General features: G+C 43.7%; 1 protein-coding gene across 1 annotated transcript in view; it reads right to left on the bottom strand.

The window, feature by feature from the left end:
* Window positions 1–25800, bottom strand: part of LOC126424710 (ras-related protein Rab-32-like) — a 435086-nt gene that overhangs the window by 41597 nt on the left and 367689 nt on the right. The window contains exon 3 of the mRNA XM_050087433.1: window positions 3957–4053. Within this exon, the coding sequence (XP_049943390.1) occupies window positions 3957–4053 (97 nt within the window). The remainder of the gene's footprint in view (window positions 1–3956; window positions 4054–25800) is intronic.

Here is a 25800-nt window from a genome sequence, read left to right on the forward strand (position 1 = left end):
ATACTAATGCACCACCGTCATGCAGTTGGCAGGTAGCATCACATTTAAGCCCGATCCCACTGTCATTCATCAGTTGTCGTGGACCACAATGTGCAGTCAGTCCACGACGCTCCACCCCATGCAGATGATGCAGCAGCTGCTGCCGCCTTTGCCGCCATAAGCTACTGTTCAGCAGCCGAGGGGCTAGCATTCCCAGCCCAGTGGAATCGATGGCTATCCATTGTGTACGTTGTTAAGAAAGTAGCATTGCAATTCATCAATGCCTTCCTCGATCGTTGTACCTCCTGCTTCACAAGTAGCATGCCACAACCCACTACCTGCTGTTTTTATACTTTCTTATCTACACTGATTGGGGGGGGGGGGGGAGATCACAACACCTAGAGGGAGTTGTGCGACATGAACGAAAGTTGATAGGCATGTTTCCACGTCTGAAAGATAATATCTGATCAAATTTCATTTGAGTTGTGTAAGAGTGGCACCACTATAAAGATGCAAATCAGGTTTGCTTTAAATACAAGCTGTAACAGTCATGAGCAATACTCACCTTTGAGATTGGGCGTATCGCGAGTTGCTGTTAGTCAATAATTCCTTTAAGGCGACAGAGACCTCATTATCATCAGCTCACTGAATTTGAAAAGGGTCATCTAATAGGGCTATGAGTAGCTGGATGTTCCTTCCAGAATATTGCAGAAAGACATGGCAGGAATGTAGCTAGTGCACACTATTGCTGGCAGCAATGGTCACGAGAGAGTACGGTCGCAAGAAGACACGGCTCCGGATAGCCGTGGGGCACTACTGAGAGGGAAGATCGCCGTGTTCAGTGTATAGCTCTGGCTAATCATACTGCATCTGCAGCAGCAGTTGGTACCACAGTGAGAAAATGAACTGTTACCGATCGGTTACTTCACAGACACCCTGTAGCGTGTATACACTAACCCCAAACAACCACCATTTGTGACTTCAGTGGTGTCCAGCAAGAGCTCATTGAGAGGCAGGGTAGAGGCCTGTTGAGTTCTCTGATGAAAGCTAGTTCTGCCTCAATACCAATGGTGGCTGTGTGTTGGTTAACAGGAGGCCAGTTGTGGGCCTGCAGCCGTGTGTGTGTGTGTGTGTGTGTGTGTGTGTGTGTGTGTGTGGGTGTGTGTGTGTGTGTGTGTGGGTGTGTGTGGGGGGGGGGGGGGGTGATTTCAATGTGCACTGTTGTGGTTATCCCATGCGCCCTGACCGCAGATTTGTATGCCAGTCAGGTGATTTGACCAGCTGTACTACCATTCATGAACAGCATTCCAGGGAGTGTTTTCCAAGAGGGTAATACTTGCCACATACCGCTGACAAAAGACATCTGTACAGCACAGTGCGTGCTCGTTTGCATGCTGGCTTCAACATCTGGCAGTTACACCAGTTATTAATGTACCAGAATTTCATATTTGGGATGGCTTCTCTCGCACTTACATTAACCTGTGATTTTGTAATGTTAATCACTGAAGTATGTTAGCTAGACAAATATAGTCCCAAAATTTCATTCCTCTACATTAATTATTTTTGGTGTCACAGTTTCATTTTTCTGTCAGTGTGTATGTTAAGTGAACCATGCAATGGTTCTTATCAATACCCGAGGAGAGCGGCAAATTACTATGTTGCTGCACACTGACATGATGGCCTTCACTGCAGCCTGATAGGACACATGTGAAGACAAAAGTGGGGATTTTAACACCGCACAGTGGGTACGAGGGGGGGAGGGGGTGTCTTCACTGATCCTGCACTAGACCTTTTTTAGTATACAATGTGTGGAAGAGTGTAGGTGTGCCATGCATTGCAGTGGATGGGTTTTACCCTCTGTTTATTGGGGTGTGGTGCACCAAGAGGAAAGTTGTTATCAAACAGTTTTGTCTGGCAGCGTGTCACATTGTTGCACTGAAGTTTTGTGCTAGCCAAGGTTTAAACTTGCCTATTGGTTACTGAGACATATGCGCTGGTGATATACAGCCACATCATCTGTGCAGCAAGACTCAGTTGGATCTGGTGAATCTTTATATGTTAATCTGAGCCAGTGCGTTTTGTTCTGTGGGAGGCCCATTTTGATTGTACTGTCCCTGTTCATGCTTTGGCACTATTAGAAGTATTTCAGTTGAACATGGTTTTAAGTGGCTGTTCTTGTCAAAAATAAGTTTGCATTCCAATTAGTTTGTAGAAGTCTATTAATGGAAAGTATGAGCTAACTAGGCACTGATGTTACATAAACTGAAGATATTTGCGCCTTCGGATTGTGAAGTTGAGTGTACTGCCAAACACAGCTTCATTAGTAATTATGCTTGGCAATCATTTCATGTTTTTATGTCCATGGAGTCATTATATTCCTTGTATATACAAGTGTATAGGATGTGTGCAACTTTCCTTTCTGTGTATTTTAGTTAAGTGGCCCATTGACACTAGTGGTACTTTTAACTTGTACAGTGCACACACATGAAATGTACAGGCCTGAGCTTACTTGGTGTGTTGACTGGGTGCCTTGGTACAGAGGATCATATTAGGAATTCTTATTTGTTTTGAAACCTGTCTGTCTGTCAACCTTGCTAATAATCAAGTATTTAAAGCTGTGGCTGAAGTGTGTTACATTATTCTATTATTGGTTCAAGCTGTAACATTAATGGTCAAGATCTTTAATATAATTTTTTTTTATTTAGTTTCAATTGATGGGTCATTCAGAGTGCTTTGGTTTAACTGTATGAAATTAACTGCAATATGTTTTTTAGAAGATAGCCCACAATTTTCTTTGTGGAGACCTCTGGAAACTAAAAATTACCATTATATTAAAATCTTACTCTACTGCAGTCCAGGACCTACCATTCCACTGCTACATTCAGTTGCCACCATGGTAAACAGACTTCAACACATTAGTTCAATCCACTGAAGACATTGCTATCCCTCACTGGAAGTGACGATGAATTACTGGAGATACTGAATGGAATTAACAGTGCCCGAGCACATAACGTAGAGTAAATGAAAGAAAGGGTAAAGAGAAGTAGCAGAAATGAGAGTACTGATAAAATTAACATCAGAATTGAAGATAAAGTAGATGAGGAAAGGAAATTTGATACCATGGAAGCAAACTAACGTATGGCAGACACTGCAAGGAGGACAACAAAAGTACAGTAGCACAGGCAAAGAGAGCATTCTTCGCCAAGGGAAGTCTACTAGTATCAAGCCTTGGCTATAGTCTGCAGAAGAAATTTCTGAGAATGTACTTTTGGAGCACAATACTATATCGTTGTGAATCGTGGCCTGTGGGAAAACTGAAAAATAAGATAAACAAACCATATGAGATGTTTGTGGTGCAGAAGAATGTTGAAAAATTGGACGGGCAGATAATGTAAGGAATGAGGTGGTTCTCCACAGAATTGGTGAAGACAGAAGTATGTAGAAACATTGAAAAAATGGATAACAGGATATGTGTTGAGACATTAGGGATTAACTTTCCATTGTATTAAAGGGAGCAGTAGGGTGTAAAATCAGTAGGGAGAACCAGAGACTGGAACATTGTGTACAAGTACTACTGTGAGACAGAGGTTGGCAGATGAGAGGAAGTTGCAATGGGTCATATCATGCCCTTCCAAAGACAGATGAGAAAAATAAAGAAATAAAATTGAATTTACCCATGTCTCTATTGCTCTGAATTTTAACTAAAATATTTTCCTTTCAAATATCTTAATTTTGGGCACCCATCCCACTAGCCTATGGGATTAGCACAATATGACTATCTTTGCTGAAGGGTCCCATTGTAAACTGAATCACAGCAATAAATGCAGATATTTTCATTGTATTTGTGACACTCAACCACCTCTGACAACCACATTTCCCAACCCACCCATTCCCCACTCTGCATATTATACAGTAAGCAGTGCTATGGGCAAGTAGAACAAATAAAGAAGCTTCTGAGAAAAGAGAGAGATACTGACCACAACTGGAGGTTGACTTTGGTATTCTGGTCATACTGCAGTGTCTTCAGGGCGAAGTCTGCTCCGATGGTAATCTTGTAGTTGGATGAGAATTTGCCTGTGAAGAAACAGAAATATCACTCTAATTACAAATTTTACTCTCATACTATGTTTTTGGCAACTGTTAGAAGTACTAAAGCAGACAGTAGTTTTAACACCTTATCAAAGTGGTGCACTCATGAGAATTTGTTTGAACTCTGGTGTGATTAAAGTTTCAACTCTAGCATCTGGTCAGAAAGAGGAGAGGTGGTACCATACAGTTTCTATTCACCATCCCTAAACTGTATCCCAAACTGCTGTACAGTGTTCCATGGAGTGAAACTACAGAAGAAGTCAGTCCAGCAGGTGGGTGTTTTAAGTTTGGTGCTTCAATAGGTGCTCTTTGCAAGGAGTAGACCGTGTGTTGAGTACCTATAAATACAATAAATTCCCAATTGTAGATTAAAAAATTGTGGAAGTGTTAAGAGAAATGCTTTTAAAGGACTATTGTTCAAATTATATTACTCTATGGGCCATGCGGTTTGAGGTGCATTTGTCACGGATTGCATGGCCCCTCCCGCCGGAGGTTTGAGTACTCCATCAGGCAAGGGTGTGTGTGTTCTTACTAGCATAAGTTAGTCTAGGGACCGATGACCTCAGCAGTTTGGCCCCTTAGGAATTCACACACATTTGAACACATTACTCTATGGGGAAAATTTCTGACAATGATGGAAAGAAATTTACAAAAATTAACAGTGTTGGAAAATGAATTAATGAGGCACAGTTAGTGAATATCAGTGCTACAAAGGAAGACTAGCAAAGACAAAAAGAATAAAGGGAGTAAAACAAGATATGCTTCAAACATGAAGGGACAAAGAATTAAACAGTGTAGGATTATATTAGCTATACTTTTTGTTCCACTGATCAATAGTACTGTGGCTTTTCTGAATATAGTGACTGACCACGCACAGAAAACTCCAACTTATTACGATCAGGCACTTCTATTAAGGTTTGTATAATTACACAAAACACAAGGAAAACAATACAGAAAATCACAACATGGACATCACAACCAAAGTCCATGAGAACAATCCAAAGCACAACGAGTCCCCAAAGACCATTTATTCTGCACTTTGCAGGTGGCAGTTACTGGCAGACAATGGTCGTCACAGTGCTGTCCACAAGTGCTGAGGAGATGACAGATGCCGTGTGTATGAATGCATGTAAGCTTTTCTGTACCTGAAGGACAACTTTACTGATCTATCCTAACTGATACTGAAGAATACGCAGCATATATTTACAAAAAGGAGATCTGTTCATGTTCCTTCCACAGATCATATCCAAAATGGCCTTCATGGATACGGACTAGGTCAAACAAATATTACCATTTAATTCTACTAAGTAATTTGTCAACTTAGTAGAAAATCTTTAAGGCTTCTCTTCATTTGTAGCTAAGAGTCTTTGACAAAGTCATTATGACCCAGTGGCGGGGTGTGAGCACCTTGGAAACAGCAACCTTGTTGGCTGTTTGTGTGTTTCTGTCATGTGTGCCTAGGGAAAGTGGCTGAAGGATGGTGGAACCATGAGTATAGATGTTCACAGCCTGTTGTAGAATGTGAAGGTCAGACGCTTGCCAATTCTGTAGAGCAGAATAAGCAAAGATCTGACAACAGAGTACAATGCTAATGCAGGCTTGAGTGTTTCAGAGTGCACAGTTTAGCAAATACTGTTAAAAATGGAGCTACACAGCAGATGACCTCTACGTGTTTCCACGTTAATGATGACATTATCAGTTAACGATTGCTGTGAGTAGGGTTTATTCAAATTGGGCTGTGGTTCAACAGAAACATGTCACCCAGTTGGATGAACCCTGTTCCCCCCCCCCCCCCCCCCCCCCCTCCCCCCTCTCCACCAAGTCAACGCTTTGCATCCAGATATGCCGTCATCCAGGTAAGCGGCTACTTGGAACATACATTGCACCACAGACACAGGCCATTTGTAGCAGCTTTATGCTATTGGGGACATTCTCCTGTTCTTTATTATTATTATTATTATTATTATTATTATTATTATTATTATTATTATTATTATTATTATTATTATTATTTCTTTCCTTTCTCAGACGTTATGTCTGGTTAAAAATGGAAAGTGATGCGGACCTCGATCAAGCGTGACTTCCTTTTAACTGTACGGTATATGTTACGTTGCATTTAGGAACTTTCGGGTAATTGAACATGTATCAATAATTACAGATTTCTGTAGTTGTATATATACGTTTGGGTGTAGCTGTATTGTGTTGATGTACTGGTGGATATTGTGTGGTATGACTCCTGTAGTTGATAGTATAATTGGTATAATGTCAACTTTATCCTGATGCCACATGTCGTTGACTTCCTCAATTTTTTCTCCTGTTTTCTTCTGTATATTTGTTGTATCGAGTTGGATATTTCGATTAGTTGTGTTAATTTCTTCTTTTTATTTGTGAGTATGATGTCAGGTTTGTTATGTGGTGGTGTTTTATCTGTTGTAATGGTTCTGTTCCAGTATAATTTGTATTCATTATTCTCCAGTACATTTTGTGGTGCATACTTGTATGTCGGAACATGTTGTTTTATTAGTTTATGTTGTATGTTAAGTTGTTGATGTATTATTTTTGCTACATTGTCATGTCTTCTGGGGTATTCTGAATTTGCTAGTATTGTACATCCGCTTGTGATGTGATCTACTGTTTCTATTTGTTGTTTGCAAAGTCTGCATTTATCTGTTGTGGTATTGGGATCTTTAATAATATGCTTGCTGTAATATCTGGTGTTTATTGTTTGATCCTGTATTGCAATCATGAATCCTTCTGTCTCACTGTATATATTGCCTTTTCTTAGCCATGTGTTGGATGCGTCTTGATCGATGTGTGGCTGTGTTAGGTGATACGGGTGCTTGCCATGTAGTGTTTTATTTTTCCAATTTACTTTCTTCATATCTGTTTATGTTATGTGATCTAAAGGGTTGTAGAAGTGGTTATGAAATTGCAATGCTGTAACTGATGTATTTATACGAGTGAGTGCTTTGTGTATTTTGCCAGTTTCTGCTCGTTCTAGAAAGAATTTTCTTAAATTGTCTACCTGTCCATAATGTAGGTTTTTTATGTCGATAAATTCCCTTCCTCCTTTCTTCCTGTTTAATGTGAATCTTTCCGTTGCTGAATGTATGTGATGTATTCTATATTTGTGGCACTGTGACCGTGTAAGTGTATTGAGTGCTTCTAGGTCTGTGTTACTCCATTTCACTACTCCAAATGAATAGGTCAATATTGGTATAGCATAAGTATTTATAGCTTTTGTCTTGTTTCTTGCTGTCAATTCTGTTTTCAGTATTTTTGTTAGTCTGTCTATATTTTTCTTTTAGTTCTTCTTTAATATTTGTATTATCTATTCCTATTTTTTGCCTGTATCCTAGATATTTATAGGCATCTGTTTTTTTCCATCGCTTCTATGCAGTTGATGTGGTTATCCAATAAGTTATCTTCTTGTTTAGTGTGTTTTCCCTTGACTATGCTATTTTTCTTACATTTGTCTGTTACTATTACTATTACTATTACTATTACTATTATTACTATTATTATTATTATTATTATTATTATTAGCAGTAGTAGTAAACGAATGCACCATGACAGCTGTGGACCATGTGAATATTACTGCAGACCACCTGCATTCCTTCATGCCTTATGTCTTGCCCAAAGTGATAAATCTTGCAGCAGGATTACGGTCCATGCCACAAGGCCAGATCCTTGTCATGGAGGTTGAAGGAGCATGACAGTGAATTCACATAGATGTCTTGGCAATGGAATTCGCCTGATCTGAAGCTGACAGAAAACATCTGTAATGCTGTGCCGCATACCTGCTGAAACCCACAAAGGACTTGTCTAATGCATGCCATGCCATCCATTTCTAAGGTGGACCAACACGCCATTAAGGAGGCAGCCACGTTTTGGCTGCTCAGCATATATTGTGTAATCAGATGTGCAGCTTACAACAGATGGTACTTTGATTCAATAATATTTGTGGTTTTAAGCTCTATTACATTGACATATTGACTCTGCACGTCCCCTGTTCTCATTTTATTCTCATATTCTCTATGCAAGGTGCTCAATAGATCCTCAAGAATTGATGCTGTCCTCATTGGATACAGATTCTCTAAATTTGCCTTACAAAGAATGGGCGAAATCAACATCAAATTTTTTTTTTTTTTTTTTTTTTTTTTTTTTTTTTTTTTTTTTTTTTTTTTTTTTTTTTTGAAAACACTCATTTCTCTTCCCTTGGAATTTATTTTAAAGTTTGTTCTTATGAACTGTTTTTACATGGGTAAGTCAATAAACATCCGCCACTTTTTTTTTATAACTTACTACAAGAAGAGCACAAATTTTTATTGATAGTTTTCAACATAGTCGCCCTGCTTTTCAGTGCACTTTGGTCCAACATTGCACAAGCTTTCCAGTACCTCCAAAAAATGGTTTTGGGTTTCACAGTAAGCCATGTACGCACTGCTTCCTTCAGCTGTTGATCGGAACTGAATCGATGGCCTCTTAAAATGTCTCCTATGATGATACATTTAGAAAACGTTTCACCTTCATTAGCATGACAGCCCAGTAGTCGCTGACAGATGTTCATTTTGTTTGTTTGTTTGTTTTGTTTTCAGGGCGCAAAAACAACTAAGGTCATATGCGCCCCTGTCAAAACCGTAGCAAACTAAGATGAAGGAGTTAAAAGCGACTACACATTAAGCCCTGTCAACGAAGGGAAAGGCAGCTAAAACAAGACTTGGAGAAAGGTCCATAAATATGCCATAGAGACAACAGAGGTCTTGAAATAAAGATTAAATGTCCTTCACCATATTGCTACGACAGACAAAAAATAAAACGCGGTTGACAGCTCACGTGTCGTTCGCTAAAATGACGATAAAGCAGACCACAAATAGAAATTAGAAAGTAAGCTGTTTGAAAAATGGGCATTCCATCAGGAAATGGCGAACTGTCAATGATTGATGACAATGGGCACAAAGTGGAGTGGGGATCAGTACTAAATGAATGATGATGATGGCTAAAAAGGCAGTGCCCAATACCCGACCTAACTAAAATGATCTCCTTGTGGTGAGATGGCCAAGAGGAAGTCAGCCAAGCCGCTGGGAAAGGTTTAATTCCTTGTTGAAGGGAGCCAGTGGTGGTGCCAAAGTGACACCACCTGCTGACGACAACACAGACATCACTGGAGGGAATGGAAAAACTAGCAGGCCAAGGTACAAGGACCGCAGCCTCGGTAGTAGCTTCAGTGGCCTCGTTTCCCTTCAGACCGAGGTGACCGGCGACCCACAAACATCAGAGTGCCTCCATCAGGAGCAAGAGAAAGCATTCCTGGACCCACTGCACTAAGGGATGGTCGGTGTACAGCACACAGAGGCTCTGAAGTGCACTGAGAGTTGGAGCAAATGACACAATTGAAAAGACTGTCACCTGATACAAAGCGAAGAGCTCCGCTGTAAATACTGAGCACTGTTCCGGAAGCCAATACCATAAATTGTCAGTGCCAATGATGAAGGCACACCCAACCATGGTCAGTTCCACAGCCATTAGTGTACACAAAGGTACTATCGCGAAGGTCAAGAAACTTAATGGTGATAGAGCAAGTCTGAAGTAGTGTTCTTAGGAAGCGAATGAAGTTCAAAGTGAACACAGGCCACCGTATGAAGCCAAGGCAGTGAACGGCTCACATCCATTGGGAAAGTGACAGGTAGCATGAAGTTAAGCTGCTGGAGAAATAGCTGAAATTGAAGTCCAGGAGGTAACAGAGAAGAGGGATGTGTCCCGTACTGGTGGTCAAAGGAGTCATCGAAGAAGGTGGCACAGAATGTGTGGCCAGGCATAGCAGACAAACAGCAATCATATCTGCTAAGGAGAACATCACAGCAGTATGACAGCCGTTGTTTGGCAGCTTCTGCATACAGAATCTCAACTGGGCTAATGTAAAAGGTACCAGTGGCCAAACGGGTGCCATGATGGTGGACTGCATTGATACTGCGTAAGATGGACGGATGCATAAACGAAACACTCATAGTCTAGTTTCGAACGGACAAGAGATCAGCACCAATGGAGGAGGGTGATCTGATCCACTCCCCAGGAAGTACCACTGAGGACACGTAGGACATTGAGGAACTGGGTACAGCAGGTGGCCACGTAAGATATGTGAGGACCAAGAAAGTTTCCTGTCGCACATGAGCCCCAGGAATTTTTTGTTTCAGTGAACGGAAGAGCAACATAGCGGTCCAAGATGTTGGAGATAGCAGTAGGGTCCACTATGACATCACTGGATACTGTCAGGCTGGAAATTGGGGAATGGACCTTGGTCCCAGAGAGCATCGGAGGTTGGCCCACATGACGGAATGGCAAGTGGAACTATTAAAAGAACTAGTAAATAAAGTGCAGCTAGCTTTTTTGCTATCCCAAAGAATGCGATGACACTGTGCACGTAACTGTTTATAATGAATGCAGTTTGCCATTGTAGAATGACGGTTAAAAACGCGGAGAGCACATCACTGCACGCGAATCTCATTGCGCCACACCTCAGTCAACCAAGAGACCAGGACATGGCGCAGCAAAGATAAAGTGTGAGGAATAGAACATTCTGCGGTCGTAAGGATAATGTTTGTAATCAGAACTGGGGAAATGATGTTCATCGAAGGTCACGAAGGAGGAGCAAAGCCTCCAGTCAGCTTCAGAAAGCTGCCATTTGGGTGTGCACATGGGTGGGGTAGGAGTCAGCAAACGGACAGCACATAGGAAAGGGTCACTCGAGTATGTATCAGACAGAACGGACCACTCGAGATGATGGGCAGTGCAAGAGGAGAGGTCCAAATGGGAATAGGAACGTGGGTGCTCCCCTATTAAGACAAAGGAGGTTAAATTGATCTAGGGCGCTGCAGTCATGGACTGTGCGGCTGGTCCCGGCAGAGGTTCGAGTCCTCCCTCGGGCATGGGTGTGTGTGTTTGTCCTTAGAATAATTTACGTTAAGTAGTGTGTAAGCTTAGGGACTGATGACCTTAGCAGTTAAGTCTCATAAGGTTTCACACACATTTGAAAATTTTTGGTTAAATTGATTAAGGTCAGCCAAGAGGGCATCTGACTGGTTCTCAAAGAGTCCCAAAGTGGGTGGTGTGCTTTAGAGTCACTGAGCAGCAGAAAAGGGCTGAGGGATTTGCCCAATAAGCTGGAGGATGTCTGTCCTGGTGACATCAAATGATGGAGGGACATAAATGGTACACACGGAAAAGGTGAATGTTCAAATGTGTGTGAATTCCTAATGGACCAAACTGCTGAGGTCATCGGTCCCTAGACTTGTGCGCTATTTGAACAATCTTTAACTTACGCTAAGGACAATACACACATGCCCAAGGGAAGACTCGAACCTCTGGTGGGAGGGGAAGAGGTGAAGTGAGGAAAGAAAATGCAGACTGCAACAGCTTGCAGCGGGGTGGTCAGGGAGATGGTTGGACTATGAATGTCATCCTGGATAAGCAGCATAACTGCCTCACGAGATGCTATGCCGTCCCGGGGGGGAGGTCAAAGCAGACCGGAAAGAAATGCAAGCGGTCAGAGCAGTCGTAAGGACGCAATTTTGTTTCCTGGAGGTAGAGAACAAGTGAACGCTGCGATTCCAAGAGCAGCCTTAATTCCTCCTTGTTGGAACTAAGGCCGCAATCGCCCCTTTGGAGGAGAGTCATGACAAGGACAGGGGAGGAGGGAAAAAATGAAGTGGTGTCACCTTGCCGGCTGCCGAGTACCAGTCTTCGAAAACTCTTTGGTACAGGGCACAGAGGCTGGAGGATCCTGCCCCATGAGATCTACAGAGGCGCGGCATTCTCCCTCTGTTGATCTGCAGAGTCCGGAGCAGAAAAGTGGTTGGTGGTGCGCACCGGTGACATAGAGGTCGGCCGGGTGAGGGTATCACGTGGCAACACTGCTGAAGAGAATCTTCGAGTCAGTGAGGGAGAAGACCGTTTGCCTCTGTTTGATTTCTTGTAGCCTTTGTGGGTGACAGATGACGATTCAGATGTTTGTTGGCTGAAAGGACATAAAAAGTCTGCGGGAGTATTCCTTCTGTCCTTTCTGGCTTGTCTTTTATGTAGCAAGTAACTTCGCACCGAGAAGCAAAATTTTGGTGGCTTGTTGCGCAGCTGGAGGAATGGGAGACAGAGGTGATACCGTGACATTGGGCGATTTTACTACTACATTGCTGAATCTGAGGTCGCATGTCCGTGTGGCCACGTCCTCCATGCGGCGGGATGTGGCAAGAACAGTATTGTACGTCCCGGATGGTAAAATGCAGTGTTTCCAACTAGTCAACTACTTGCGAGCGACCGGGTAAGGCACTTTTCCTTCACCCAGATCTCCTGGACGACTCCCTCATCAAGATGGACAATCTCGGGAAGAGGCTGCACGGTCGCCATTGTAATTGATACACCAGGGAGGAGGAGGCAAACAATCGCCCTCGTGAGCATCCCTTCTACAGGTTACACACTTGGCCGGGGGTCAAAGGACAGACGATTGTGGTTGTAACGACGACACTAGTAGCAGCACATCGGAATTGGAATGTATGGTCAGACTGTGATAACTTCATAGCCTGCTTTGATCTTTGATGGAAGCACTGCTCTGCTAAACGTAAGAAAAAGAGTGTGTGTAGGCGCTAAGGACGGAGATACCGTTTCACATCACCCTATGAACTGCAATGATGCTCTGATCAGAGAGGTACGTTTGGATTTCTGCCTTGGTCAGACCATCAAACAGCCTAGTGTAAATAACACCACGTGAAGAATTCTGTTCAATGGGCCACGATACAAACAGGGTAGCCATGGAGGAGTTAAGCTGCAAGCAGTTATGCTCGAGAATCAGAAGTAGTCACCAAAAGCGAAGTGCCACTGCGTAAATGAGAGCAGAATTTCACAGGGCCGGCAATTACATCAACGCCTTCCTGAATAATAAACGGATTTACCATAGCAAAGAACTGACTGTCTTGAGTACGTGAAACCATGAGGAACTGTGGTGCAGCTGGAGGGTCTTTCAATCGTTAGCTTCGTTCCGTTTACATTTAGTAGACATAGACTATGAAGATGACGACTGGCTCACTGCGAGAAAACTACCATGATTGCCAGCATCTCCGATGACACGCTCCAACCAGCTGGGGCCCATCCCTTCAGAGGCGGTGCACCCATCTTAGGAGCTTTTTCACACCTGAGGTCACACCTCCCGAACACCTCACAGTGGGACAAAAAGGCAATTTTGGAAGGTAACAGCGCAGGTAGTTACCCCTCCCTGACCTGGCCTGTACCAGGGGGTACATGCGAACCATACTTGTCGACTTGGGGCTCGGAATTATTCGTTACCCAGTCACCTATTGCACATCGAACGCGAGGGCCGGCCTTCAGGAGTGCACAGGGAGGAAGAAGAAAAAGAGGAACCACAAACGCTGGAGCAGAGGAAGGATCAGAGAAGGGGAACGAAGAATAAAAAGGATGAAGAAACAGTAGAGAGATTGTTCTGATGTCAGGCTACTGAAAATGCAGAACACATTCCCAAATATAGCCTAGATATGTTCCCCAAGGGAGGAGGAAAAGAATAGCAAGAGTATAGACTTGTAGCATGGCAGGGAAAAGATGCTGCGAAGGCTGGGTCCCTGTGGTAGCCAAGCACGAACCTGCCAAAGAGCGGTGAGCCCTTGGAAAGATTTTAATTTCATGCTCTTCGTCGAGTTGTTTTGTAATCCATCCCCCATCGTTTTTGTGAAAGTTGAGCCTATTACGCACGATTTTGTATGAAGAACCATTAATAATCTACGTAGGCCTATGGTTAGCCAAATCAACAGTCACTCGTCCATTTTTCAGAACCAAGGCACGGACTTGTTCACTATTGGCTTCATATATGATCATAGCTGGACGCTACGCTCTTTCCTCGTACTCCATGCCGTTTGACCACTTCTGAACTGTTCATCTCGTTGGCAAACACTTCACCAATACCACTTCGTCTTGAGCTGGAAGTCTTCTGTGAATTGCCGCTCCTGGTACACCTTGAGACCACAAATGACGCGTGAGGGAACGTTCTTCTATGGTACAAACACAGATTGTCGCGGCCATCATTATGTCTCAACAGCGCAAAGCGGACTGATGAGATAATGATACAACCTATCACAGACGAAGAAAATAGTGCCATCTAGCGACTCCTGTGCACAAAAACCGTATAGCGAACCTGGAGATAATCACAGCAAAATTGCAGATCCTTATTGACTTTTCCCTCGTGTACTAGCAGCGCTTTTGTGCATTCTTGCTCTGCCGCCTTGTCTACTTGATAAGCACTACAACGTTGGGCAACACTCTTAGTAATGGTTGAACTACTGTTTCATGTGCAGTCTCCATTACCGCTGGAACACACCTACCCAGAACAAATCTTCCAGTCGCTTCCTCTACTACTGATTTCGCATGTCCATTCCGAATCCCTCTCTCTTTTGCCAACCTCTTCATCTCAGAGTAGCATTTGCACTCGATTTATTGGATGTATTTCTATCTCTCCTCCCCCACCGTTTTTACCTTCCAAAGCCCCCTGTAATAACATGGAAGTTATTCCCTGATGTATTAACTGAGGCCTTATCATCCTGTCCTTGTCCCTTTCTTCGCCAGTTCTGCGGGAAACTTCACGATTACTTAACAATTGGCCGGATGGGGTGACCGAGCGGTTCTAGGCGCTACAGTCTGGAACCGCGCGGCTACCACGGTCGTAGGTTCGAATCCTCCCTCGGGTATAGATGTGTGTGATGTCCTTAGGTTAGTTAGGTTAGTTAGGTTTAAGTAGTTTTAAGTTCTAGGGGCCTGATGACCCCAGAAGTTAAGTCGCATAGTGCTCAGAGCCATTTGAATCATTTGAACTTATCAATTGACCTAATTTTCGACGTCCTTCCACAGCTCTACATCTCAAACTCTTCGGCTGTATTCTTTACCATCATACAAGACTTATTTTATTATTTTATTTTATTGCGAATTCCGTTGATCCTGATAGCAATGGAGTTGCAAGGATATGGATCGAGTCAGTATTTTTATAATGGTAACAATACAGCAGCACACAATATGGTTAATACATGACAAAACTCATTGTAACAACATGGGACACTAGAAGAAATAAAAATATTACATACATCAGAATTAACACTTACACGTACACATTCAGATTAACAATATCAAAGTATTTGAGCAACAATCTAACATTACAGAAACAAATAGTTTCATTTAGGCTTACACTGCATGGCTAACTCGTTCGTATAATAAAAACTTGCTGCTATGTGCTAAAAAATTCACTAATTGGATAGAATGACTTTTGTATTAGGTATTCCTTCAGTTTGCTCTTGAACTTTGGTGTTTCAGGAGCAAGACTTTTGATGACACTGGGCAGAGCATTGTAAATTTTGATGTTTGTATAATTTACTCCTTTCTGTACAAGGGTATAGTTTGACTGGTTACTATGAAAGTCCTCTTTTGACCTCGTGTTGTGACCATGATATTCACTATTGGTTTTGAAGAGAGAGGGGTTTTTATTAATGAAAAATACAAGGGAGTATATGTACTGAGATATCATTGTAAATACTCGTAGTTTCCTAAACAGATTCCTGCATGAGCACCTTGGTTGCACACCACTCATGATAAGTGTAGCTCTCTTCTGAGAATTGAAAACTTTTTTTGCCAAGGGCTGGTTGCGCCAAAAGATTGTTCCGTAAGCCAAAAGTGCATGGAAATATCCGAAATAAGCAGCTCTTATGGCCTCCTTATGTGTGGTTGATGCGATTATGCGTAAGGCATATGTTGCAGAATGGAGCCTTTTTTCTAGACCTAGGATATGGATGGACCAATGTAGCTTGCAGTCTATGTACACACTCAGGAACTTGGCTGAGTCGATTTGCTTTATTTGTTGTCCAATACAGTCTATATTTATATCCCCCGGTTCCTCGTGTGCCATGTGAAACTGTACATAACACAGATTCTCAGAATTTTCTTCCTCAGACTAAGGCATATGTGTGATACTAACGAACTTCTTTTGGTCTTTGCCTGTGATGGTCTGCTTTTTATATCCTGCTCGCTTCGTCCGTCATGTATTATTTTGCTTCCAATGTAGCAGAATTATTTACCCTCATCTACTTGCTGTCCCCCAACCTCTTTGTTAACTTTATCGCTAGCCTCACTTCTGCAACTCTTCATTACTTCAGCCTTTATCCGTTTACTCTGAATCCATATTCTGTACTCATTACACTGAAGCGCAAAATCCATGGGATAGCGATATGCGGATATGAAAATGGCGGCAGTCTCGCGTACACAAGATATAAAAGGGCAACAGATTGGCAAAGCCGTCATTTGTACTCAGGTAATTCATGTGAAAAGGTGTCTGATGTGATTATGGCCGCACAACACGACTTAACAGACACTGAATGCGGAATGGTAGTTGGAGCTAGACGCATGAGACATTTTGGAAATCGTTAGCGAATTCTCTATTCCGAGATCCACCTGTCAAGAGTTAGCCAAGGACAACACCTTTCAGGCCCTCACCATTGATAACGCAGTGGCCGATAGCCTTCATTTAACGACCAAGAGCAGTGGGGTTTGCGCAGAGTTGTCAGTGCTGACAAGCAGTTCAAATGGCTCTGAGCAATATGGGACTTAACATCTGAGGTTATCAGTCCCCTAGAACTTAGAACTACTTAAACCTAACTAACCTAAGGACATCGCACACATCCATGCCCGAGGCAGGATTCGAACCTGCGACTGTAGCGGTCGCGCGGTTCCAGACTGATGCGCCTAGAACCGCTCGGCCACCATCGGTCGGCTGACAAGCAGTGCTGGGTGAAACAGCCCGATAGAAAATGATACAAATAAAGTCTTTGGAAAAGTTATTAATTGGTTTTCTGCGAATGGGCTTGTTCTGAACTTTGAAAAAACACAGTACATCCAATTTTCTGCTGCAAAAAGTAGTTTTTCCATAAATATAACACATCAACAAAAGTCAGTAGACAGGGTAGAGCATACTAAGTTTTTGGGTGTACATATAGAGGAGAATCTTAATTGGAAAATTCATATTTTAGATCTCCTAAAGGACTAGGTTCAGCAACTTTTGCAATCAGAATAATTGCCTATTTTGAGGATGTAGAAATTAGTAAGCTAACATACTTTGCATACTTCCACTCTGATGTCATTCTGGGGCAACTCAACACTTAGGTAAAAGGTATTCACTGTTCAAAAGAAGGTAGTTAGAATAATGTGTGGGGTTCATAGTCGCACATCTTGTAAGCATCTGTTTAAAAGGCTAGGAATTCTTACAACTGCTTCACAGTACATTTACTCAGTAATCAAATTTTTTCTCAACAACATGGACCAGTTTAAAATCAACAGCGACACTCATGATTACAATACCAGAAAAAAAAGACTTTCACTATCCTTTACTTAACCTATCTTTGGCACAGAAAGGGGTAAAATATGCTCCTATAAGACTTTTTGATAAAGTACCAGATGAAATAAAATGTCTGACAGATAGCAGTAATAGTTTCAAAAACAAATTTAAATCATACCTCCTTGACAACTCCTTCTATACCACAGATGAATTCTTGAATATGAGTAAATAAATCTGTAGATATAATATATGCATTTTGTGCTATTTAAGGCAATGGGATATATAATAGAAATATTTAGGTATAACACTATAACGTAAAAAAAACCTTGTTTCCTGTGCACATTTCTTGTGCATTTCACACGTTCCACATCATAACGGTTTTTCTGTGCTACTGATCAATGGAACACGTAACTAACTAATCACAGAAATCAATGTGCGGTGAAATTTGGTGTTAATGGGCTATGGCAGCACACGAAGAATGTGAATACCTTCGCTAACGAGCACAGGTCATCCCAGTTTTCAAGAAGGGACGTCGAACAGATGTGCAGAACTATAGACCTATATCTCTAACGTCTATCAGTTGTAGAATTTTGGTACACGCATTATGTACACATTATTGGTACACGCATGACTTCTCTGGAGGTTAGAAATCTACTCTTTAGGAATCAGCATGGGTTTCAAAAAAGACGATCGTGTGAAACCCAGCTCGCGCTATTCGTCCACGAGACTCAGAGGGCCATACACACGGGTTCCCAGGTAGATGCCATGTTTCTTGACTTCCGCAAGGCGTTCGATACACTTCCCCACAGTCGTTTAATGAACAAAGTAAAAGCATATGGACTATGAGACCAATTGTGTGATTGGATTGAAGAGTTCCTAGATAACAAAACGCAGCATGTCATTCTCAATAGAGAGAAGTCTTCCGAAGTAAGAGTGATTTCAGGTGTGCCGCAGGGGAGTGTCGTAGGACCGTTGCTATTCACAATATACATAAATGACCTTGTGGATGACATCGGAAGTTCACTGAGGCTTTTTGCGGATGATGCTGTGGTATATCGATAGGTTGTAGCAATGGAAAATTGTACTGAAATGCAGGAGGATCTGCAGCGAATTGACGCATGCTGCAGGGAATGGCAACTGAATCTCAATCTAGACAAGTGCAATGTGCTGGAATACATAGAAAGATAGATCCCTTACCATTTAGCTACACTATAGCAGGTCAGCAACTGGAAGCAGTTAATTCCATAAATTATCTGGGAGTACGCATTAGGAGTGATTTAAAATGGAATGATCATATAAAGTTGATCGTCAGTAAAGCAGATGCCAGACTGAGATTCATTGGAAAGAATCCTAAGGAAATGCAGTCCGAAAACAATGGAAGTAGGTTACAGTAAACTTGTTCGCCCACTGCTCGAATACTACTCAGCAGTGTGGGATCCGTACCAGACAGGGTTGATAGAAGAGAGAGAGAAGATCCAACGGAGAGCAGCGCGCTTCGTTACAGGATCATTTAGTAATCGCGAAAGCGTTACGGAGATGATAGATAAACTCCAGTGGAAGACTCTGCAGGAGAGACGCTCAGTAGATCGGTACGGACTTTTGTTGAGGCAAGCAGTATATTGTTCCCTCCTACGTATACCTCGCGGAGAGACCATGAGGATAAAATCAGAGAGATTAGAGCCCACACAGAGGCATACCGACAATCCTTCTTTCCACGAACAATACGAGACTGGAATAGAAGGGAGAACCGATAGAGGTACTCAAGGTAGCCTCCGCCACACATCGTCAGGTGGATTGCGTAGTATGGATGTAGATGTAGATCATAACCCGCAGCGCCTCTCCTGGGCTCATGACCAAATCAGTTGGATCATAGACTTGAAAACTGTGGTCTGGTCGGACGAGTCCCGATTTTCGCTGTTAAAGGCTGGTGGTAGGGTTCATGTGTTGCGCAGACCCCACTAAGCCAATGGATCCAAGTTGTGTGCAAGACACTGTGCAAGCTGGCGGTGGCTCCAAAATGGTGTAGGCTGTGTTTACATTCAATGGAATGAGTCCTCTGCTCCAACTGAACCGATCATTGACTGGAAATGGTTACGACGGCTATTCGGAGACCATTTGCAGCCAAGCACGTTGGAACGTTTATGGATGACAATGCGCCATGTCACTGGGCCACAATTGTTCATTATGGTTTGAAGAACATTCCGGACAGTTCAAGTGAATGATTTGGCCACCCAGTTCGCCCAACATGAATACCATCGAACGTTTATGGGACATAATCTATCACAAAGGGAAAAAAGTGGTCCAACCAAAACATTCATATTTCTTTACGTACTATACGAATATGTAATGAAAAATTGGGGTCCCTATTTTTAAAAAAACCGCAGTTGATATCCGTTTGACTTATGGCAGCGCCATCTAGCGGGTCAACCATAGCACCATTGGTTTGCCCCTTCAAGCTAGACGAGTTTCATTTGACGCTTATTTCGTGAGATATTTAGCCCAGTCACGATCAATGGACCACCCTGTATATCCCCTAACTGTTTATTTTTCGTGAAGGCACGGAACTTTTCTGGAACTGGTTATATGATTGAAACATACTCTCTCTCTCTCTCTCTCTCTCTCTCTGTCTCTCTCTCTCTCTCTCTCTCTCTCTCTCTCTCTCTCTCTCTCTCTCTCTCTCCCACCCCCCCCCCCCCTTCTTCTTCTTCTTAGCTTGCAGAAAGTTAATCTAACTATTTCGTTGAAGTAATTAAAAGTCATTGTAGCTTGCCGCTCTGGAAAATAAATCTGAAATGGTCAAACTGAATTACTGGACGCACCTGGTTTGAAGGTCAACCGCTTTACTGATGATTTAGGTTAAATTAGTTACGTAAAAAGGGGTGTTGCACGGCACTAACTCGAAAAATTTAAACAGGTACTGGGTCTCGAACCCCGATTATTCCGCACCGAATGTAGCGACGCTAACCGTTATTTTATTGCAATTATTGACTTAAATTAAATTCTGTCCGTCTTGTGTTTAAGGATTAACCAAATAATTCGAATATTTAAGTTAAAAACTGTGTATGATGACAGAGATTTTCAGGAATGATGGAGCAGGGTAAATGGATAAATTTGAGAAAAGGGACCCTGGTCCAAAACGACCAAGTCGTAGGTTACTAACGAAATTCGTTCTGATACCTCCGGCGGTGGAACACATGAACTGGTACTGTCAGTTGTAGCTGAGATTGTTCGGTAGATAACTTTCAGAGGTGGCAGTATGGACCAAAAACAAGAAAAAATGCCCAGTAAATACCGGCTCTAAAATGCTTGCCTTAAGAGCTATGGCACTTGTCCAGTAGAAGAGAGGCAAGTGCCCCTAATCCTTAAGGTACGCATTTTAGAGCCCATGTTTGTCGGACATCGTCTTTTTTGGTCCATATTACCACCTCTGAAAGTTGCCTGCCACACGCTATATTAGCAGCAACCGTGCAAATACATACGCAGAGGTACTGGAACAATTTTCGCTTATAACTATCCATTCGGTAGTTTCCGCACCCGGGTCTCTTAACCTGAAACTGAGACAGTTACACTTCTCCATCATACCTGGAAGTTTGTAACAGCATTACGGAATCAGCCAGTATGTGTCGAGGCAGCGCAACTCTCGACACGCATATCATCCGGACTGTATCTATCGTATATTTGAAAATAAGAGCAGTTAGCTACTTCCAAAAAACTTTAAACATAATTCGAATCCTTCTCGGAATATTTCCTCGCCATAAAATAAAGGAAAAAATTATCATTTACTACATTTTCTCGTGTTTGTGCAGTATTACTTTAGCGTTAGGCATGGCGTTTTGTTTATTACTTTTTTGTCACTAATGTTTAATAACCAATGGCTGCAAAATACTAACACGAATTCTTTACAGACGAATGGAAAAAATGGTATAAGCCGACCTCGGGGAAGATCAGTTTGGATTCCGGAGAAATGTTGGAACACGTGGCCCTAAGACTCATCTAAGAAAATAGATTAAGGAAAGGCAAACCTACGTTTCTAGCATTTGTAGACATAGAGAAAGCTTTTGATAATGTTGACTGGAATACTCTCTTTCAAATTCTGAAGGTGGCAGGGGTAAAATACAGGGAGCGAAAGGCTATTTACAATTTGTACAGAAACCAGATGGCAGTTATCAGAGTCGACGGACATGAGAGGGAAGCAGTGGATGGGAAGGGAGTGAGACGGTTGTAGCCCATCCCCGATGTTATTCGATCTGTATATTGAGCAAGCAGTAAAGGAAACAAAAGAAAAATTCGGAGTAGGTATTAAAATCCAGGTAGAAAGAAATAAAAACTTTGAGGTTCGCCGATGATATTATAATTCTTGCAGAGACAGCAAAGGACCTGGAAGAGCAGCTGAACGGAATGGACAGTGTCTTGAAAGGAGGATATAAGATGAACACTGACAAAAGCAAAACGAGAATAATGGAATGTAGTCGAATTAAATCGGGTGATGCTGCAGGAATTAAATTAGGAAATGAGACACTTGAAGTAGTAAAGGAGTTTTGCTATTTAGGGAGTAAAATAACTGATGATGATCGAAGTAGAGAGGATATAAAATGTAACTGGCAAATTCAAGGAAAGGCTTTCTGAAGAAGAGAAATTTGTTAACGTCGAGTATAGATTTAAGTGTGAGGAAGTAATTTCTGAAAGTATTTGTATGTTGTGTAGCGATGTATGGAAGGGAAACGTGGACAATAAACAGTTTGGACAAGAAGAGAATAGAAGCTTTCGAAATGTGGTGCTACAGAAGAATGCTCAAGATTGAATGGGTAGACCACATAACTAATGAGGGGGTATTGAATGTAATTGGGGAGAAGAGGAGTTTGTGGCACAACTTGACAAGAAGAAGGGATCGGTTGGTAGGACATGTTCTGAGGCATCAAGGGATCACCAATTTAGTATTGGAGGGCAGCGTTGAGGGTAAAAATCGTAGAAGGAGACCAAGAGATGAATACACTAAGCAGATTAAGAAGGATGTAGGTTACAGTAGCTTTTTTTTGTGGGGTTTAAGGGCGCTCAACTACTGAGGTCATTAGCGCCCAGTCACCGTTGTTAGAGCACATGGAATCTAGTAAAACTCAAGGGGAGGGGGGACACCAGAAAGACCTGACAAAGATGCAGATAAAATAAGTAAAAAGGTTAGATGTCTTTGGACAAGCCAGTCAAAGTTATAAAACGCAGAACACGAGCAGCTGCTCGAGCGTCATCAGCTAAAATATAAGGTAAAGTAGATGGCAGGGACAGGACAACACGAGATTGACTAAAGCGGGGACACGACAATAAAACATGGCGGACTGTTAATGCCTGACCACAAGGGCACTGCGGGGCTGGGTCACCGGAGAGCAGGTAGCGGTGGCTAAACCGGCAATGCCCAATCCGCAACCTGGTCAGAAGGACCTACTCTCGCCGAGATGGTCGGGAGGAGGTTGTCAAATCAGTTGGGAGCGGTTTTACTGCCCGGAGCTTGTTTCCTTGGAGGGATGACCAAGCATCCCACCACAACGACACAAGCCTCTTACAAACATCCCCACGAACGTCAGATGACGGGACACAATGGGAGGCTGGCCGAGGCAGGAGGACTGCAGCCTTGGCTGCAGCATCCGCAGCCTCTTTCCCAGGCACTCCTACATCTCCGGGAACCCACAGAAAGGTGACAGGAGAACGACTATCAGCGAAAGAATGGAGGGACTGCTGTATCCGTTGAATCAAGGGATGGACCGGATAGGGAGCTCCCGAAGAGCACTGAGTGAGTCAGAGCAGAGTACATATGATGAATGGCGGTGGCGGCGGGCATACTGAACGGCCTGATGGAGAGCAAAAAGCTCGGCCGTAAAGCTCGAACATTGGTCGAGGAGCCGGTATTTAAAGGTGGCGGCCCCGACGACAAAGGCACAGCCAACACCAACCTCAGTTTTGGAGCCATCGGTGTAAATAAAGGTGTGACCGGCAAGTCGAGCACGAAGTTCGACAAACCTTGAGCAATACACTGCAGCCAGAGTACCCTCCTTCGGGAGTGAGCTGAGGTCGAGATAAATATGAACCGGAGCCTGGAGCCAAGGTGGTGTCGGGCTCTCACCCTCTCTGAAGGTGGTAGGGAAGGCAAAATCCAATTGTCGAAGCAGGTGATGGAAGCGGACTGCGGGGGGTAGCAGGGCAGACACATACAACCCATACTGATGGTCGAGAGAATCGGCGAAGAAGGACTGGTAAGAGGGGTGGTCGGGCATAGACAACAGCCGGCAGGCATACCGACACAGCAGTACATCACGCTGGTAGGCCAATGGTAATTCAGCAGCTTCAGCTTAAAGACTCTCGACAGGACTAGTGTAGAAGGCTCCAGTCACAAGACATAACCCCGATGGTGGATGGAGTTGAGACGGCGTAAGAGGGATGGCCGAGCAGACGAGTAGACGAAGCTCCCATAATCCAGCTTCGATCGGACCGATGGACCGATACAAGCGAAGCAGGACAGTGCGATCCGCACCCCAAGATGAACCACTAAGAACTCTGAGGACATTAAGGGAACGTGTACAACGGGCCGCCAAATAAGAGACGTGCAGAGACCAACACAGTTTCCTGTCCAACATGAGCCCTAGAAACTTAGTTGTTTCCACGAATGGGAGAACAACGGAACCGAGATGTAAGGATGGCGGAAGGAACGCTTTATATCGCCAAAAGTTGATACAAACCGTCTTCTCTTCAGAGAACCGGAAGCCATTTGCCACGCTCCATGAGTATAGGCTGTCTAGACAACGCTGAAGGCAGCGCTCCAGGAGGCATGTTCTCTGGGCACTGCAGTAGATCGCGAAGTCATCGACAAAGAGAGAGCCTGAGACATTAGGTGGAATGCAATCCATAATTGGATTGATCGCGATGGCAAAAAGGGCTACGCTCAAGACGGAGCCCTGAGGCACTCCGTTCTCCTGGAGGAAGACGTCGGACAATACGGAACCCACACGTACCATAAACTTTCGATCCATTAAAAAGGAATCAATAAAAAGGGGCAGGCGACCGCGTAGGCCCCACCTGTGCATAGTGCGGAGGATACCTCCTCTCCAACAGGTATCATAAGCCTTCTCCAAATCGAAGAACACGGCTACCGTTTGGCGCCTTCGCAAAAAGTTGTTCATGATGAATGTCGACAAGGTCACAAGGTGGTCAACAGCGGAGCGGCGGCAACGAAAGCCGCATTGGACATTGGTAAGCAGCCATCGAGATTCAAGAATCCAAACTAACCGAGCATGAACCATGTGCTCCATCACCTTACAGACACAGCTTGTAAGAGAAATGGGGCGGTAACTAGAAGGAAGGTGTCTATCCTTCCCGGGTTTGGGTATAGGAACACCGACGGCGTCACGCCAACGCATGGGGACCTGACCTTCGGTCCAGACGCGATTGTAGGTACGAAGAAGGAAGCTTTTGCCGGCCAGGGAAAGATGTGCCAGCATCTGAATGTGAATGGCATCTGGCCCCGGAGCAGAGGACCGGGACAGTGCAAGCGCACGTTCGAGTTCCCGCATAGTAAAGGGGGCATTATTAGTTTCCAGATTCAGCGAGTGGAAGGAAGGTCGGCGAGCCTCTTCTGCCTCTTTCCTGGGAAGGAAGGCAGGGTGGTAATGGGCGGAGCTTGAAACCTCCGCGAAAAACCGGCCGAAGGCGTTGGAGACAGCCACAGGATCAACGAGGACCTCATTACCTGAGGTCAGGCCAGGTACCGAGGAGTGGGCCTTAATGCCCGACAGCCAGCGCAGCCCACCCCATACGACAGAAGAGGGAGTAAAACTGTTAAAGGAGCTGATGAAAGAGGCCCAACAAGCTTTTTTGCTGTCTTTGATGACTCTACGGCATTGCGCTCGGAGTAGTTTGTATCCAATACAATTCGCCAACGTAGGATGGCGGCGAAAGGTGCGTAAAGCACGTCGTCGAGCACGGATAGCGTCTCTACAAGCCTCGTTCCACCAGGGGACGGAAACGCGACGTGAAGAAGAGGTAGTACGAGGAATGGAATGTTCGGCAGCATTGATGATAACAGCCGTGAGGTATTCGACCTGACTGCCACAACTGAGAAAATCGTGGTCCGGAAAGGTCGCCAGGGAGGAGTAAAGTCCCCAGTCAGCTTTCGGTATGTTCCAGCTCGAAGGACGTGGGGATGGGGTGTCGTGCAGGAGACGAACGACACAGGGGAAGTGGTCGCTCGAATAGGTGTCAGAAAGGGCATACCACTCGAACCGACGGGCAAGAGTGGTAGAACAGATCGAGAGGTCCAAGTGGGAGTAGGTATGAGTAGAGTCTGAGAGGAAAGTCGGGGCGCCAGTATTGAGGCAGAC

This window comes from Schistocerca serialis, chromosome 10, assembly GCF_023864345.2.
Source record: "Schistocerca serialis cubense isolate TAMUIC-IGC-003099 chromosome 10, iqSchSeri2.2, whole genome shotgun sequence".
Lineage (NCBI taxonomy): Eukaryota > Metazoa > Arthropoda > Insecta > Orthoptera > Acrididae > Schistocerca > Schistocerca serialis.